The following is a 14417-nucleotide window of genomic DNA, read 5'->3' as shown; positions in this document are numbered from 1 at the left end:
TTGTTTATCATCATGGAAGTGGTTAATTAAAAAAAAATTAGAAAAAGATAAATAGGGCTCCTTAACAATGCACTTTTCCAGACACAAAATGATCTAAATATCCATGATCTTACAGTGCCTGGCTCTACCTACACAAGATTTAGTGATTAAGGCATTTGCCTGCAAAGCTGAAGGACCTGGTTCGATTTCCCAGGACCCATGTAAGCCAGATGCACAAGGTGGCACATGCATCTGTTTGCAGTGGCTGGAAGTCCTGGCACACCCATTTCTCTCTCTCTCGCTCTCTCTCTCTCGCTCTCTCAAATTAAAAAAAAAGATAACATCAAAATAAAAGAGTGATTGAGGGGGAATATGGTGGAGAGTAGAGTTTGGAAGGGGAATGTGAGGGAACAGGAAATCATGGCTTATTGTTTATAATTATAGAATTTGTCAGTAGTAAAAAATAAATAAAAAATCTAATAAAAGAAAACTAGCCAGGCATGGTTGTGCACACCTTTAATCCCAGCACTCGGGAAGCAGAGGTAGGAGAACTGCCATGAGTTTGAGGCCACTCTGAGTCTACATAAAAAATAAATAAATAAAAATCAGGACTGGAGAGGTGGCTCAGCAGTTAATGTGCTTATCCATAAAGCCTAACAACCTGACTTCATTTTCCCAGTACCCACTTAAAGCCATATGCACAAAGTGGCTCATGTGTCTGGACTTCATTTGCAAATGGCTAGAGGCCCAGGTGTACTTACTTTCTATCTCTCTCTTCCTCCCTCCCTCTCCCTCTCTCTCCTGAGTGTGATGGTACATCCTTTTAATCCCAGCACTCAGGGGGTCCAGCCTGAGACTACATAATCCAGGTCAGCCTGGGCTAGTGAGACCCTGCTTCAAACCTCTCACCCTGCAAAAAATAATTCCATTTAGCCTACTAATGTAGCTTAGTTGGTAGAATGCTTGCCTGTTATACAAGAAACCCTGGGTTCAATCCCCAGTCCTGCACTAACTGGGCATGGTGGCACATGCCTATAATCTCAGCATCCAGGGGTAGAGACAGAAATTCTTAACAGAAGTTCAAAGTCATCCTTGCCTACATAGAAGGTTCAAAGCCAGCCTGGGCTACATGAGGCCCTTTACATAAGAAGAAAAAAGCATGTACCAGAAAGTTGACTCAGCATTTAAGGGTGTTTGCCTGCAAAGCCTAATGGCCTGGGTTCAGTTCACCAGTACCCAAGTAAAGCTAGATGCACAAAGTGGGTCATACATCTGGAGTTCATGTACAGAGAGCCAGGGTCTCATTGTACCTCTGTGTCTACTACAAGGACTAAAGCTATGCACCACCATGACCAGCTTTATTATGTTCTTACCTTGTTGTTTTGGCTTGACAGTATGAAGAAAATCTAATTTCACACAGTGGTTGTAAATGGTAGTAGCATTGTGGAGTAAAAAATGCTGCCAGTGAGCATATCCTACACTGTTGTGCTGAAATTCATTGGTGACCAGACACCTAGCATGAGCCCTTATTCATGTGGGATTCTGTAATTTCTTGTATTGCCTTTTGGAAAATAATGGCTCCCTGAGTTGTACACACCCTGCAAATGTTGGCACTCTTCACTTAATCAAAAAGAATTACATTCATGAGCCGGGCATGGTGGAGCACACCTTTAATCCCAGCACTTGGGAGGCAGAGGTAGGACTTCATGAGTTCAAGGCGACCCTGAGGCTGCATAGTGAATTTCCAGGTCAGCCTGAGCTAGAGCGAGACCCTACCTCGGTGGAGGGGGGGAAGAATTACATTCATGAATATGTCACCAGACTTAAGCTTATGGTGGGTTGTACATTTCTGAAATTCGGTTTTTGGCTTGCAAATTCAGACTTTTAAAAAAAGGTGGGTTTTTTTTTCAGTTTTTTTGATTTTCAAGGTAGGGTCTCACTCTAGCCCAAGCTGACCTGGAGCTCATTATGTAGTTAGTCTCAGGATGGCCTTGAACTCACGGCAATCCTCCTACCTCTGCTTCCCAAGTGCTGGGACTAAAGGCGTGCGCCTTCACACCCAGCAAAAAATAAATAAATAAACATTATTTATTTATTTATTTATTTGAGAGAGGGAAAGAGAATGGGCATTCCAGGGCCTCTAGGCACTGCAAACCAACTCCAGACACATTTGCCACCTTGTGCATCTGTCTTACGTGGGTCCTGGGGAATTGAACCTAGAACCTTTAAGCTTCTCAGGCAAGCACCTTAACCTCTAGGCCATCTCTCCAGCCCTGCAATTTCAGATTTTATCATTAGCAATGAACACCAATTGTGGTTTCATCAAAATGACAAGCCACTTCATTCATTTTTGAGAACGTGCCTGAGCATCCCCAAATCTGTTGCATGACCTTACTTTGTCAGCCATCCCTTTAAGTTAAAATGGTGCTTGATTAAAAAAAATAAAAAGGTGAGAGGTTCAGCTTAGGCTCTGTCCTATTGTGCCTGGAGGCAGCTTTAGTCAGCCATCCCTTTAAGTTAAAATGGTGCTTGATTAAAAAAAATAAAAAGGTGAGAGGTTCAGCTTAGGCTCTGTCCTATTGTGCCTGGAGGCAGCTTTACTCATACTGCTCGATTCTCTGTACCAAATAATTAAAATGTCATGTACACAAGGGTCAAGATGGAGTATAATTGATAATTTTTGCTGCTTTAGGACAATCTGAAGTAAAACTGGCTTCTCAACCACTTGCTGCCAGGTGAAAAATGTAGTGGTTATTGGCACAATTTGGCTTGACTGTTCTGTTTATGTGAATGGGCTGGAGTTTGTCTGTAGATGCTGTTGTGCCATCTTTGTATATTCCAGTGCAATTTAAAAGACAAGTCTTGGGCTAGAGAGATGGCTCAGCCTTACAAAGCCTGAAGGCCCAGGTTCAATCCTATAACCTACATAAATGCAAGATATATAAAGTGGCATATTCATCTGGAGTTTTTTGTTGTTGTTATTGTTGTTTTTTGAGGTAGGGTCACTCTAGCCCATGCTAACCTAGAAGTCACTATGTAGTCCCAGGCTGGCCTCAGACTTAGAGCAATCCTCCTACCTCTGCCTCCTTAGTGTAATAAGAGGGCCTGGAGAGATGGCTTAGCAGTTAAGGCATTTGCCTACAAAGCCAAAGGACCTCAGTTTAATTCCCCAGGACCCACCTAAGCCAGATGCACAAGTGGAGCATGTGTTTGGAGTTCATTTGTAGTGGCTAGAGGCCCTGCTGTGCACATGTGTGCATGCTCCCTTACCCCCTCTCTTAAATTAATTTTTTTTAAAGTTTATTTATTTATTTGACAGAGAGAGAGAGAGGGAGAGAGAGAGAGAGAATGGGCACACCAGGGCTTCCAGCCTCTGCAAACGAACTCCAGATGCTTGCGCCCCCTTGTGCATCTGGCTAACGTGGGTCCTGGGGAATCGAGCCTCGAACCAGGGTTCTTAGGCTTCACAGGCAAGCGCTTAACCGCTAAGCCATCTCTCCAGCCCTCTTAAATTAATTTTAAAAAATAAAAGTGAATTCTTAGCTGGGCATAGTGGCGTACACCTTTAATCCCAGCACTCGGGAGGCAGAGGTAGGAGGATCACCATAAGTTTGAGGCCACCCTGAGAATACAGAGTGAATTCCAGGTCAGTCTGGACTAGAGTGAGATCCTACCTCAAAAAATAAGACAAAAAGAGAGAGAGGTTTTTTTTTTTTTTGGTTGTTCAAGGTAGGGTCTCTCTGTAGTCCAGGCTGATCTGGATTTCACTACGTAGTCTCAGGGTGACCTGAACTCAGATTGGTCCTCCTACCTCTGCCTCCCAAGTGCTTGGATTAAAGGCGTGTACCACCACACCCGGTGAGAATTCTTTTTTTAAAAAAATATTTTATTTATTGATTTATTTGGGAGAAAGAACAGCAGATATATAGAGAGAATGAGCCCCTCTAGTCACTGCAAACAAACTCCAGATGCATGCACCACCTTGTGCATCTGGCTTTATGTGGGTACTGGGGATTTGGACCTGGATCATTAGGCTTTGCAGGCAAGCACCTTAACTGCTAAACCTTCTTTCCAGCCCCAAGAGAATTCTTTCTTTAAAAAATAATTATTCAATTGAGAGAGAAAGAGAGATGGGCATGCCAGGGCCTCCAGCCACTGCAAACAAAATCTGGACGCATGTGCCACCTTGTGCATCTGGTTCACATGGGTACTGAGGAATGGAACCTGCATCCTTAGGCTTTGCAGATAAGGATGTTAACAGCTAAGCCATCTCTCCAGTCCCCCAAGTGAATTCTTAGCATTATTAGGAAAATAACTTTTACTTGGCAGAGCCTTCCCCCAGGGATCTAATGAGGATCAGAGTCTCATTTTGAGAATCTTTTCAATAAAAGATATATAATAATAATAAAAAACAAGAATGACTAAAGGAAAAGTGCCTTTGTTAGACCTGTCAGCAGAAGGCCTGTAAACTCAACTATTTGGGAAGCTGAGGCAGGAGGATTAAAAGTTCAGGGCCTACCTGGAAAACAGAATTCAAGGCAAGCTTAAGCAATGAAGTGAGCGAGACCCTACCTCAAAAACCACCCTCCATGCTGGGCATGGTGGCGCACACCTTTAATCCCAGCACTCGAGAGGAAGAGGTAAGAGAATCCCTGTGAGTTCACGGTCACCCTGGGACTACATAGTGAATTCCAAGTCAGCCTGGGCTAGAGTGAGACCCTACCTTGAGGGAAAAAAAAGGGGGGCTGGAGAGATGGCTTAGCTTTCCTATAAAGCCTAAGGACCCTTGTTCAATTCCCCAATACCCATGTAAGCCATATGCACAGGTGACACATGTGTCTGGAGTTTGTTTGCAATGGCTAGATACCCTGATATGCCCATTCTCTTTCTCTCTCATAAATAAGTAAAAGTAGCTGGGCGTGGTGGTGCACACCTTTAATCCCAGCACTCGGGAAGCAGAGGTAGGAGGATCACTATGAGTTCAAGGGCACCCTGAGACTACATAGTGAATTCCAGGTTAGCCTGAGGTAGAGGGAGACCCTATCTCAACAAACAAACAAAAAGAAAAAGGTGGATTCATACAGTCATACATAGCTCAATGGTAGAATGCTTGCCTAGCATGCACTACCACCAAAAAATAACAACAGGTCTTGAAAGAGAAAGAGAAGGAAGAGGGGAGCAAGGACAAAAGAAAAGTAACCTCCTTTTTAGGTTTAACAGTGATACACAGTCGGTTTTCTGTTTGTTTTTTAAGGCTATAGCCCAGGCTGACTTGGAATTCACTAAGTAGTCTCAGGTTGCCTCGAACTCACAGCGATCCTCCTACCTCTGTCTGTTGAGTGCTGAGGCTAAAGGCATGTGCCACCATGCTTTGCACACAAATGTGGGTGGTTTGGGAATGGAACCTGGGAATGTAGGCTGTGCGTGCAAGCACCTTTAACTGCTGAGCCACCTTCTCCATATTGTAGTTCTTTGTTTTTCCTAAGAAAGGTTCAGTTCACAATTCGATCTCTACCTTCCAAGTGCTGGAATTACTATTGTGTTTCACCATATCCAGGACATGTTCTTTAATGTATAAAAGAAGGCCTTTATCTTTTAGGAAGTGTAATAAAATGTCTGAAAGAAATTGTGTAGTGAGAATTAGCTCCTCAAAATTCAGTGAGGTTGGGAAGACAATATGTGAGAGTTTAGGTTAAAGAAGATTGACCATGAGCTTTAATTGTTAAAATTAAATGAAGGGTGCATGGGGGAAAAGGTATTATACTATATATTTGTTTATTTCAGGGCTGGGGATTGAACCCCGAGCTTTTCATATGTAATACAAATGTTTTATTTTTACTTATGTTTGTCTGGAAATGTCTGTGTCAAAAAAATGAAAGTGGGGCTGGAAAGATGGCTGTATTGGTCAGGGTTCTCTAGAGGAACAGAATTACTAGAATGAATTATTTTATAAAGGGAATTTATTGGATTACCTTACAGTAGTCCAATAGCAGTTGCAGGCCTGAGAATCACCGAACCTGGTAGCTGCTCAGTCCACGTGGCCAGATGCCTCAGCAGTGGTGCCGGAAAGCCTGGAGGCTTCCTGAGGAGCCGCTGGGTTTCGATCCACGTGGGTCTTCAGTTGATGTTGGTCTTTAGTCTGTACTGGTCTTCAATCCACGCTAGAAGGTAGGGAGCAGCTCCGGCAGCCAAGTGGAAGGAAGGAAGGAAAAGGGACTCTTCTACCCAGAGCTTCCTTATATCAAGTCCCTCTCTGAGCGGGGCCGCCCACTCTGGGGGAAGGGCTCACCCTGGGAGAAAGACCTCCTCCTTTAGTTGATCCTTCCTAGAAGCAGCCTGTGGATTACTAAACAGATCAAGTTGACAACACCTTAACTATCACAGTGGCTTAGTGGTTAAGGCGTTTGCCTGCCTAAGGACCCAGGTTCGATTCTCCAGGTCCCATGTAAGCACATGGTGGCGCACGTGTCTGGAGTTCGTTTGCAGTGGCTAGAGGCCCTGCTGCCCCCATTCTTACTCAGTCACTCTCTCTCCCTCTCTCTATGTATCTTAATAGATAAATAAAAATAAAAATGTCTTTAAAAAAAAAGAAAAGTAAGCTGGGCATGGTGGTGCATGCCTTTAATCCCAGCACTCAGGAGGCACAGGTAGAAGGATTGCCATGAGTTCGAGGTCACCTTAAGACTACATATTGAATTCTAGGAGAGCCTGAGCTAGAGTGAAACCCTACCTAGGAAAAACAAAAAACAAAATAAAACAAAAAAAAAAAACAATTAGCAGTATTATAGCAGGGCTAATCAGCCCATCTACTAATCTGGTTTCCAGTAGGGATGTGTCATTGTGGATTTAGGGCTGAGAGCTTGCTTATCAGAATTAGCAAGATCTTGCCATTGAAATACATCAGAACCCTGGGCAGATCATCTGACTTCTAGGCATTTGCTTTTGCATTTGCAGGATAGACCTGGGATCAGGATGGGAGTTTGCAGCCCTGTAGTAGATGTAGTTGGATGGTTGGATCCCCAGCAAGAAAGAAAGGAAAACAAACTTGTGATATTACTCATAGGGTTTTGTGATGAATGAGTGACACATAGTAACACCTCAGTGATTATTTTAGCCACTTATTTTCATCAAACACCAATTTTACTTGATAGAATAAAAGTAGTGCACAAAGTAAATTAGAAATGTTAATAATCATGAGGTAAGAGGAGAAGATTTGTTGTGGTGGTTGTTGTTTCTGTATGTGGAACTAGAAACTGAGCTATAGGGTACTAGGAAGTGAAGTAGCATGAGATTTACTTCACTGTTTTAAGTGAATGGAAAAAGATCCTTGGAAGTTGTGTGGGAGTCTGGCATTTCCTTTTGACTTCTGAACCTCCCTGTTTGTTTTTCTTCTTTTGTCCTCAGAGAGGCCACTGGTGGGAAATTTAGTTCTAGAGTCACCTTATATAAGAAAAACTTTCATTTCAAATCTGAGGAAATTGATAGAGTGACAAGTCTGTGGCCAAAACGAGCATGGTGGGGCACACCTGCAATCCCAGCACTTAGAATTCCAAGCCTCTTTCCTTTTTATGTTGGTATGCCAGATTTTATATGAGAAGTTATAACTCATAGATATAAGGCTTTGGATAACTTGGGCAGTGTGAAGTTTATCTGATTTCATTTCACAGTGTCATAATTCCATCCCAGTTATACCTTACAGGCAATCAACAGGGGACTGTAATATAATTTAGTCAGAGGAATCTTTGAAGACTGTGACCAGCACTATGGATTGCTTCATGTATTAAGCACTAGAAAAGAATATTTGAAGCCACTGACAGCAGGGCACAGTAAGAACCCTTTGTTCTAGAGGCAAAGCAGCATAGAACCATGGTGGGCTGAGCTCTTTAAAACCACCATCTGTGCCCATCAGACAGAGAGATAGTGTCAACTCTGTGTTCTAATGTTTTCATTATAGAAATAGCATTTATTTGGTAAGTATGACTAAAGAATTGATCATCTTATAAACTGCTGTGTCAAGTTAGGAAAAAAAATTAGCACATTGATATGCCATCTGCTTAAAAGTTTCCATGGAAACAGCTTTATTTGAGCATTGCACTCTTAGATACAAACACAAAGAAACCAGCAAAGTGTCAGGAGGACTACTTTGAGGGAAAACAGAAGGAGCTGTCTGCTCCCTGGTAGCTAGATGCTGTCAATTGTAGCTTGAATAGGAGCCAGGCATTGTGGCTTAAACTTGTAGTCCCAGCTTCTCTTGAGACTAAGGCAGAATTACTTTACTCTAGGAGATGGAGGCTAGCCTGAACAACATACTGAGACCCATCTTAAAATCAGGCAAACTAATAATGTAATTTTCCCCCTAGTCTTATCTAATAAAATACTTTAGGGACAGACAAGGGATCTGACACTAGGTATGACACATTACCTAGTTACTTGCCCATTTCAAATTCCTTTTGTCCCAAGAATCACTTTGCCCTGTAAGTTATAACAGCTTCCCACCTGAAGTTGGTATTCTGTTTCATTAGTCCTTAAATATAGCCATGCATTGCTTAATAGTGGGATACATCCTGAGAAACACATTAGGCCATAGAGCTGTTGTACAGACACTGTAGAGTATATTTATACAAATTAAGATGATTATGACATCACTAAGTGATACAGTTGCATAGGACCACTGTTGTATATATGGTCATCATTGAGAAAACACTGTTTTCAAACACATGACTTACTTACATGCGTTCAAGATGAAACTGGGAAGGCAATTACTTAATTAAACCATATGTTAAGGTAGTTTGTTTCAAATTGACTAGTGTTTAGTATATTTTTAACAGCTATACTCAGTGGTACAAGCCCAGGGCCATCAGTTATATGCCCAATACTACAAAACCAGTTGTAGAATGCTAATTTTTTATTTTATTTTAAAGAGAGACAGAGAGAGAAAATTTTGGCACGCCAGAGCCTCAGCCACTGCGATTGATGCCAGGCACTTTTGCCACCTAGTGGGCATGTGCAACCTTGCACTTGACTCACCTTTTTGCATCTGGCTTACATGGGATCTTGAGAGTTGAACATTGGTCTTTGGGCTTCACAGGCAAGTGCCTTAACCACTGAGCCATCTCTCCAACCCAGCATCTTAAAGTTTCTAAATTTTTATTTCTTTTATTTAATTTTTTTTTAGAGAGACAGAATTGGCCAGGTCTCAGCCACTGCAGTAGAACTCCAGGCACTTGTACCACCTAGTGGGCATATGAGACCTTGCACTTGCCTCACCTTTGTGCCTCTGGGTAACATGGGTCTGGAGAGTCGAACATGGGTCCTTAGGCTTTGCAGGCAAGCGCCTTAGCTGATAAGCCATCTCTCCAGCCCCAAAATGCTCATGTTGAATTATCAAGTTTATTAAAATTTTTGTAATTTTTATTAATGTATGCTAGGTATTTTTCATAGCAAACCTATGAACAGATTGCCAAATTAGGCCAGAAAAAAATAGTTCAAGATGTTAAGTGTTCTTTTTCTAGCTCCATAAGCAACCATGAAAACAGCTAAAATTAGAAAAAACACCAGCTGGGTATGTTGGCCCAAGCCTTTAATCCCAGCACTTGGGAGGCAGAGGTAGTAGAATTGCCATGAGTTCGAAGCCACCCTGAAACTAAATAGTGCATTCCAGGTCAGCCCAGGCTACAGCAAGACCCTACCATAAGGGGAAAAAAAAAATCCATGCTAAACTGGATGTGGTAGTACACACCTATAATGCTAGCACTTAGGATGTTAAGGCTGCAGGCCCACAAGCTTGAGGACCACATTGTGAGTTCAGAACTACCCTGGGCTGTATACAAAGACCCTTTCTGTACCTCTCCTCACCTGTGTCTTCTTCCCCCTGACTACCTTCCCCCCCCAAAAAAAAAAAAAAAACAGAAAAGGAAGTGGAGAGGAGAGGGCACATTTAAATCTGAGCATTACCTTCTTACCTGGCATCTAATTAGAGGATAATTGGTGGTGTGCTTTGTACCTTAGGTCTCTCTTAATTCTGATAGCACTCTTCTTTCTATATAATATTTTATTTAGAAGCTGGACATGTACCTGTAATGCCAGCACTCAGAAGTGGTAGGATCCTTGCAAGTTTGGCCAACCAGGGATGCATGGAAAATCGGTCTCAAAAAGAAAAACATTTAAACACCTTTTGCTTATTTGCATGAGATGTAATAATATTGACCTCTTGCTGTGTGCTAGGATTGTGATTATCATGTGCCATTCTGTTCTCCTTCATAATATGATACTGAGAATGTTTAGTCCCTATTTTAAGTATTAAGCCTTCTCTATAACTTGGTAATTTCTGTATTTAATTTTATAACTAAAACAAATTACCAAAACACTTGAATAAATTTTCTTCTTTCAAATCTCTCACCAGAGAACAAGTAATGTTCGTTCTACATTTTTCAAAGACTGTTTATATGAAGTATTTGATGACCTGGAGTCAAAGATGGAAGATTCTGGAAAGCAGCTGCTTCAGTCAGTTCTCCACTTAATGGAAAATGGAGCCCTAGTATTAACTACCAATTTTGATAATCTCCTAGAACTGTATGCAGCAGACCAGGGGAAGCAGCTTGAATCCCTTGACCTTACTGATGAAAAAAAGGTAAAGTATTAAGTGTTGTCTCCTCTGTGGGGTAATGGACTATATCTTCATCAGAAAAGCATATTGGCTGGCATATTAATATGTAACAAAGATGTATTCATTACTTTTCACCTTGCTGTGGCCAAATACCTGATAGAAACAACTTTAAGGGAAGAATGGTTTCTTTGGGCTCATGGTCTCAGCAGTTTTAGTCCATCATGTTCAGAAAGGAATGGAAAGTGGGTCCCTCCATGATGATGGAAGCATGTGGCAGAGTGTGGACCAGAATCAGGATGGGGCTATAACCTCCAAAGGCCCGCCCCTAGTGACTTACTTGTACCAGCTAGGCCCACCTTGCAAAGATTCCATAGGCTTCCGAAATAGCAGTACCAGGTGGGGACCAGATTTCAAAACAGTAGCCTAGAGGGAACATTTCGCATTTAAGCCATAGCAATAAGAAGGGGTGCTTCTTTTCCTTGCATGTTGTTCTTGGGAAGTTTGGTTTGTTTCTTTTTGACATAAAATCACTGTACAGTAAAATGAACAGGTGTTTTTTTTTTTTTAAATTCTGGGCTTTTATAAATATTTTTGGCTTTAAAAGTGATGCTAATGGTCATTTGAACTGTACTATCGCCTTAGCTCTTGATAATCTCAAATGATGTATCATTTATTGAGAGTTCTCTCTTGGTATACTTTCGTGTCTTGAAAATATACGAAAACTACTTTATGATGTTTGAAACAACATGTTCTAAGTCAAGTGACAGCTTGAGGGTTAAGGTTCATTGGACCCCTTAGTAACTTCTTAAGGTAGCCTGTGTTCTACCTAAACCACCTGAATTAAAGATGTTGGTCATTGTCAACTATGAGATACATCCTTAAGGTCTCAGTTGCCTTGCTCTGTGGTGTCGTAATTTTCATGCTCTTTTGTTTTCCTCCAGAACCTGCCTTTGTGTCCAGCTTAGACTCTGAATAGATAAGTGATTCCTTCATTGGTCTTCATTGTCACAGCCCTGCTTCAGCTGTAGTAGTAGTTATAATACTGATCTGGTGGTTTTACTGACCTGAAAGCACATTTTTAAAGGGAATTGTGCCATATATTTCTATAATCCCAGTACTCAGGAGGCTGAGATGGGAGGATTCATGGCCAAAAATAAAATTAAATTTGCAAAAATAAAGTTCAAACTTGGGGTCTTGCTCAGTGGGTAGAGTATCTGACTAGCATGCATGAAACCCTGGGTTCAATTCCCAGCACTGAATAGGCATGGCTGCATACACCTGCAATCCCAGTACTCAGGAGGTGGGGGCAGGAGGATCAGAAATTCAAGATCATTCTCAGCTACATAATGAGCTCAAGGCCAGCCTGAGCTACATGAGATACTGTCTCAAAAAAAAAAAAGAAAGAAAGAAAAAGGCCTGGCATTTTGGCATACCCCTTTAATTCCAGCACTGAGGTAGGAGGATCATTATGAATTCGAGGCCAGCCTGAGACTAATTCCAGGTCAGCCTGGGCTAGAGCAAGACCCTACCTTGGATAAACAGAAAAAAAATTCAAAGGTAGCTTGGGGCCAAATAACTAAATTTTTTAAAAGCACATTTTTCAGACTTCCTGTTTCCTAGTGTCTAGTGGCTAGATCAAGCCCTGTGGCCTGCCTATCACTGAACAAAGGCCTAGGCTATCACCAAAGTAATAGTCAAGAGTTCTCAAGTTTATCATCTATGGAAAGTGCCCTTGTTCTGCACATGGTGGCAAATTCTAATTGCACATGGTTTGGAAGTCAACTAGGTTTGCTGCCATCATTCCTGATAGTAATACTTGAAATGAAAGTTTGGGTGGGCCACATTAGGTTTTGCGTTCTTGTCCTATGATATCATGAAGCTGGAGAGTTATGTCAGAAGTCTGGTTCTCAGACAGCCTCTTCCTCATTGTGACCTTGAAGCAAGAGCTCACCCTGCCATCCTGGTCGAGCTGTGTGTGTGTTGTGCAGGTCCTGGAGTGGGCTCAAGAGAAGCGGAAGCTGAGTGTGTTACATATCCATGGGGTCTACACCAACCCTAGCGGTATTGTCCTCCATCCCGCTGGCTATCAGAATGTGCTCAGAAACACTGAAGTCATGGTGAGTAGTGCTGACCTAGCTATACTCAAGAACTCCACCCTGAAGACAATTCTGCACATACGATCAGTCTTAAAGAAGGATATTACTTTCTTTTTATTAATCAAAAACTGGGAGGGGGGTCTCCTAAGAAATGCTCAGTGTCCCTTCAGGTGTCAGATCATAGGCTTCATTTTGCTTGATGAACAACCAGCAGATGACACTCCCTCATTGGTTTGTCCTTATATACAGAATACCCAACTTCCCTTCATCATTTACTTTATTGTGTACATAGTATGTGTGGTGTATGCACACATATGTGTTGATGCAGCACCTGTGATTCCCCCAGGCTTGCAGCTGCCAGAAAAGAACATCGGGTGTGCCTTTCCATCACTCAACCACCTTTTGTTTTTTAACTTTTTGTTTTATTTGTTTGAGAGGGTGGCGGGGGAAGAAAGGCAGATAAACAGAATGGGTTGTGCCAGGGCCTTCAGCCACTGAAAACGAACTCCTGATGCATGTGCCACCTTGTGCATCTGGCTTACATGGGTTCTGGAGAATTGAACCTGGGTCCTTTGGTTTTGCAGGCAAATGCCTTAACCACTAAGCCATCTCTCCAGCCTAACACACCTATTTTAACTTGCAACCGTCTCTTACTGACTGCAGCACTTGCAGTTCACAGCCCCAGGAATTATCTGGTCTCCACTCCCCATAGGACTGGAGTCACAGATGTGCGTAGTAATGACCAGCTGTTTATGTAGGATATTTGAACTCCTTTGGACTGTCAGGCCCTCATGTTTGTGCAAGAAGCACACATAGCTATTGAGCCAGATTTCCAGCCACAACTAGAGCAATCACTCTGAAGAGATTTTGTGTATATGGCAGTGGCTTATTCACATTTACTGCTTAATTGGAAAACTTGCCAGAAAGAGTTGTCTACACCAATAAAAGTGGAAGTTTCCTTCATTGTGTCTGTAGGTATTTTGGGGTTCAAGGCTTTGAACTTGTTCACATGTACATATTTAAACCAGACACACTTCATGGTCCATGACACTTAGGAAATTTACTAGCTCCAACTCAGCACTGGCTGCTGTTTTGTTTTGTTTTTTAATATTTCTTTTTTTAAATTCATTTGACAGAGAAGGGGGGGGTAGAGAATGGGCGCACCAGGGCCTCCAGCCACCGCAAATGAACTCCAGACACTTGTACCCTCTTGTGCATCTGGCTAACGTGGGTCCTAGGGAATTGAACCTGGGTCCTTTGGCTTTGCAGGCAAACACCTTAACCGCTAAGCCATCCCTCCAGCCCCAGCACTGGCTGTTTTTAAAACTGGTTACGTAGCCAGGCATGGTGGCACATGCCTTTGATCCCAGCACTCAGGAGGCAGAGATAGGAGGATCACCATGTAGTTGAGGCCAGCCTGGGACTATAGAATGAGTTCCAGGTCAGTATGGGATAGTGTGAGATCATACCTCAAAATGGGTCATATAGAATGGTAGTCTGCATCCAATCATTGATGTCAAGTAGAATCACTTCTAATGTTTTTATATTTGTGTGTAAATATTTAGATGCACATATACATACAAATGTGATACATATGCATATTTTAAGTAACCATATCTTCACGATGGAATTATCTGTTCTGGTCATCTTTGATTTAGTTTCTAAGACAAAAAGGGGCACATTTTGTCCAGAAATTGGGAAGACTAAGAGATATGATCCACTGGTTGCCTAATGAC

The 14417-nt window shown here is 42.1% G+C and overlaps 1 protein-coding gene across 5 annotated transcripts in view; it reads left to right on the top strand.

Moving 5' to 3' along the window:
• The window catches only part of Fam118b (family with sequence similarity 118 member B), an 83100-nt gene that overhangs the window by 63755 nt on the left and 4928 nt on the right, over positions 1 to 14417 (top strand). For all 5 annotated transcript variants that reach the window (XM_045144792.1, XM_004665465.3, XM_045144789.1 and 2 more), the window contains 2 exons: positions 10382 to 10609; positions 12574 to 12702. In XM_045144792.1, coding sequence (XP_045000727.1) covers positions 10382 to 10609; positions 12574 to 12702 — 357 coding nt within the window. The remainder of the gene's footprint in view (positions 1 to 10381; positions 10610 to 12573; positions 12703 to 14417) is intronic.

The sequence above is a fragment of the Jaculus jaculus genome, chromosome 3 (genome assembly GCF_020740685.1).
Source record: "Jaculus jaculus isolate mJacJac1 chromosome 3, mJacJac1.mat.Y.cur, whole genome shotgun sequence".
In the NCBI taxonomy this organism is placed as follows: Eukaryota; Metazoa; Chordata; class Mammalia; order Rodentia; family Dipodidae; genus Jaculus; species Jaculus jaculus.
Note: the sequence above shows the minus strand (reverse complement) of the source record. Positions and strands in the feature narration are given on the sequence as shown.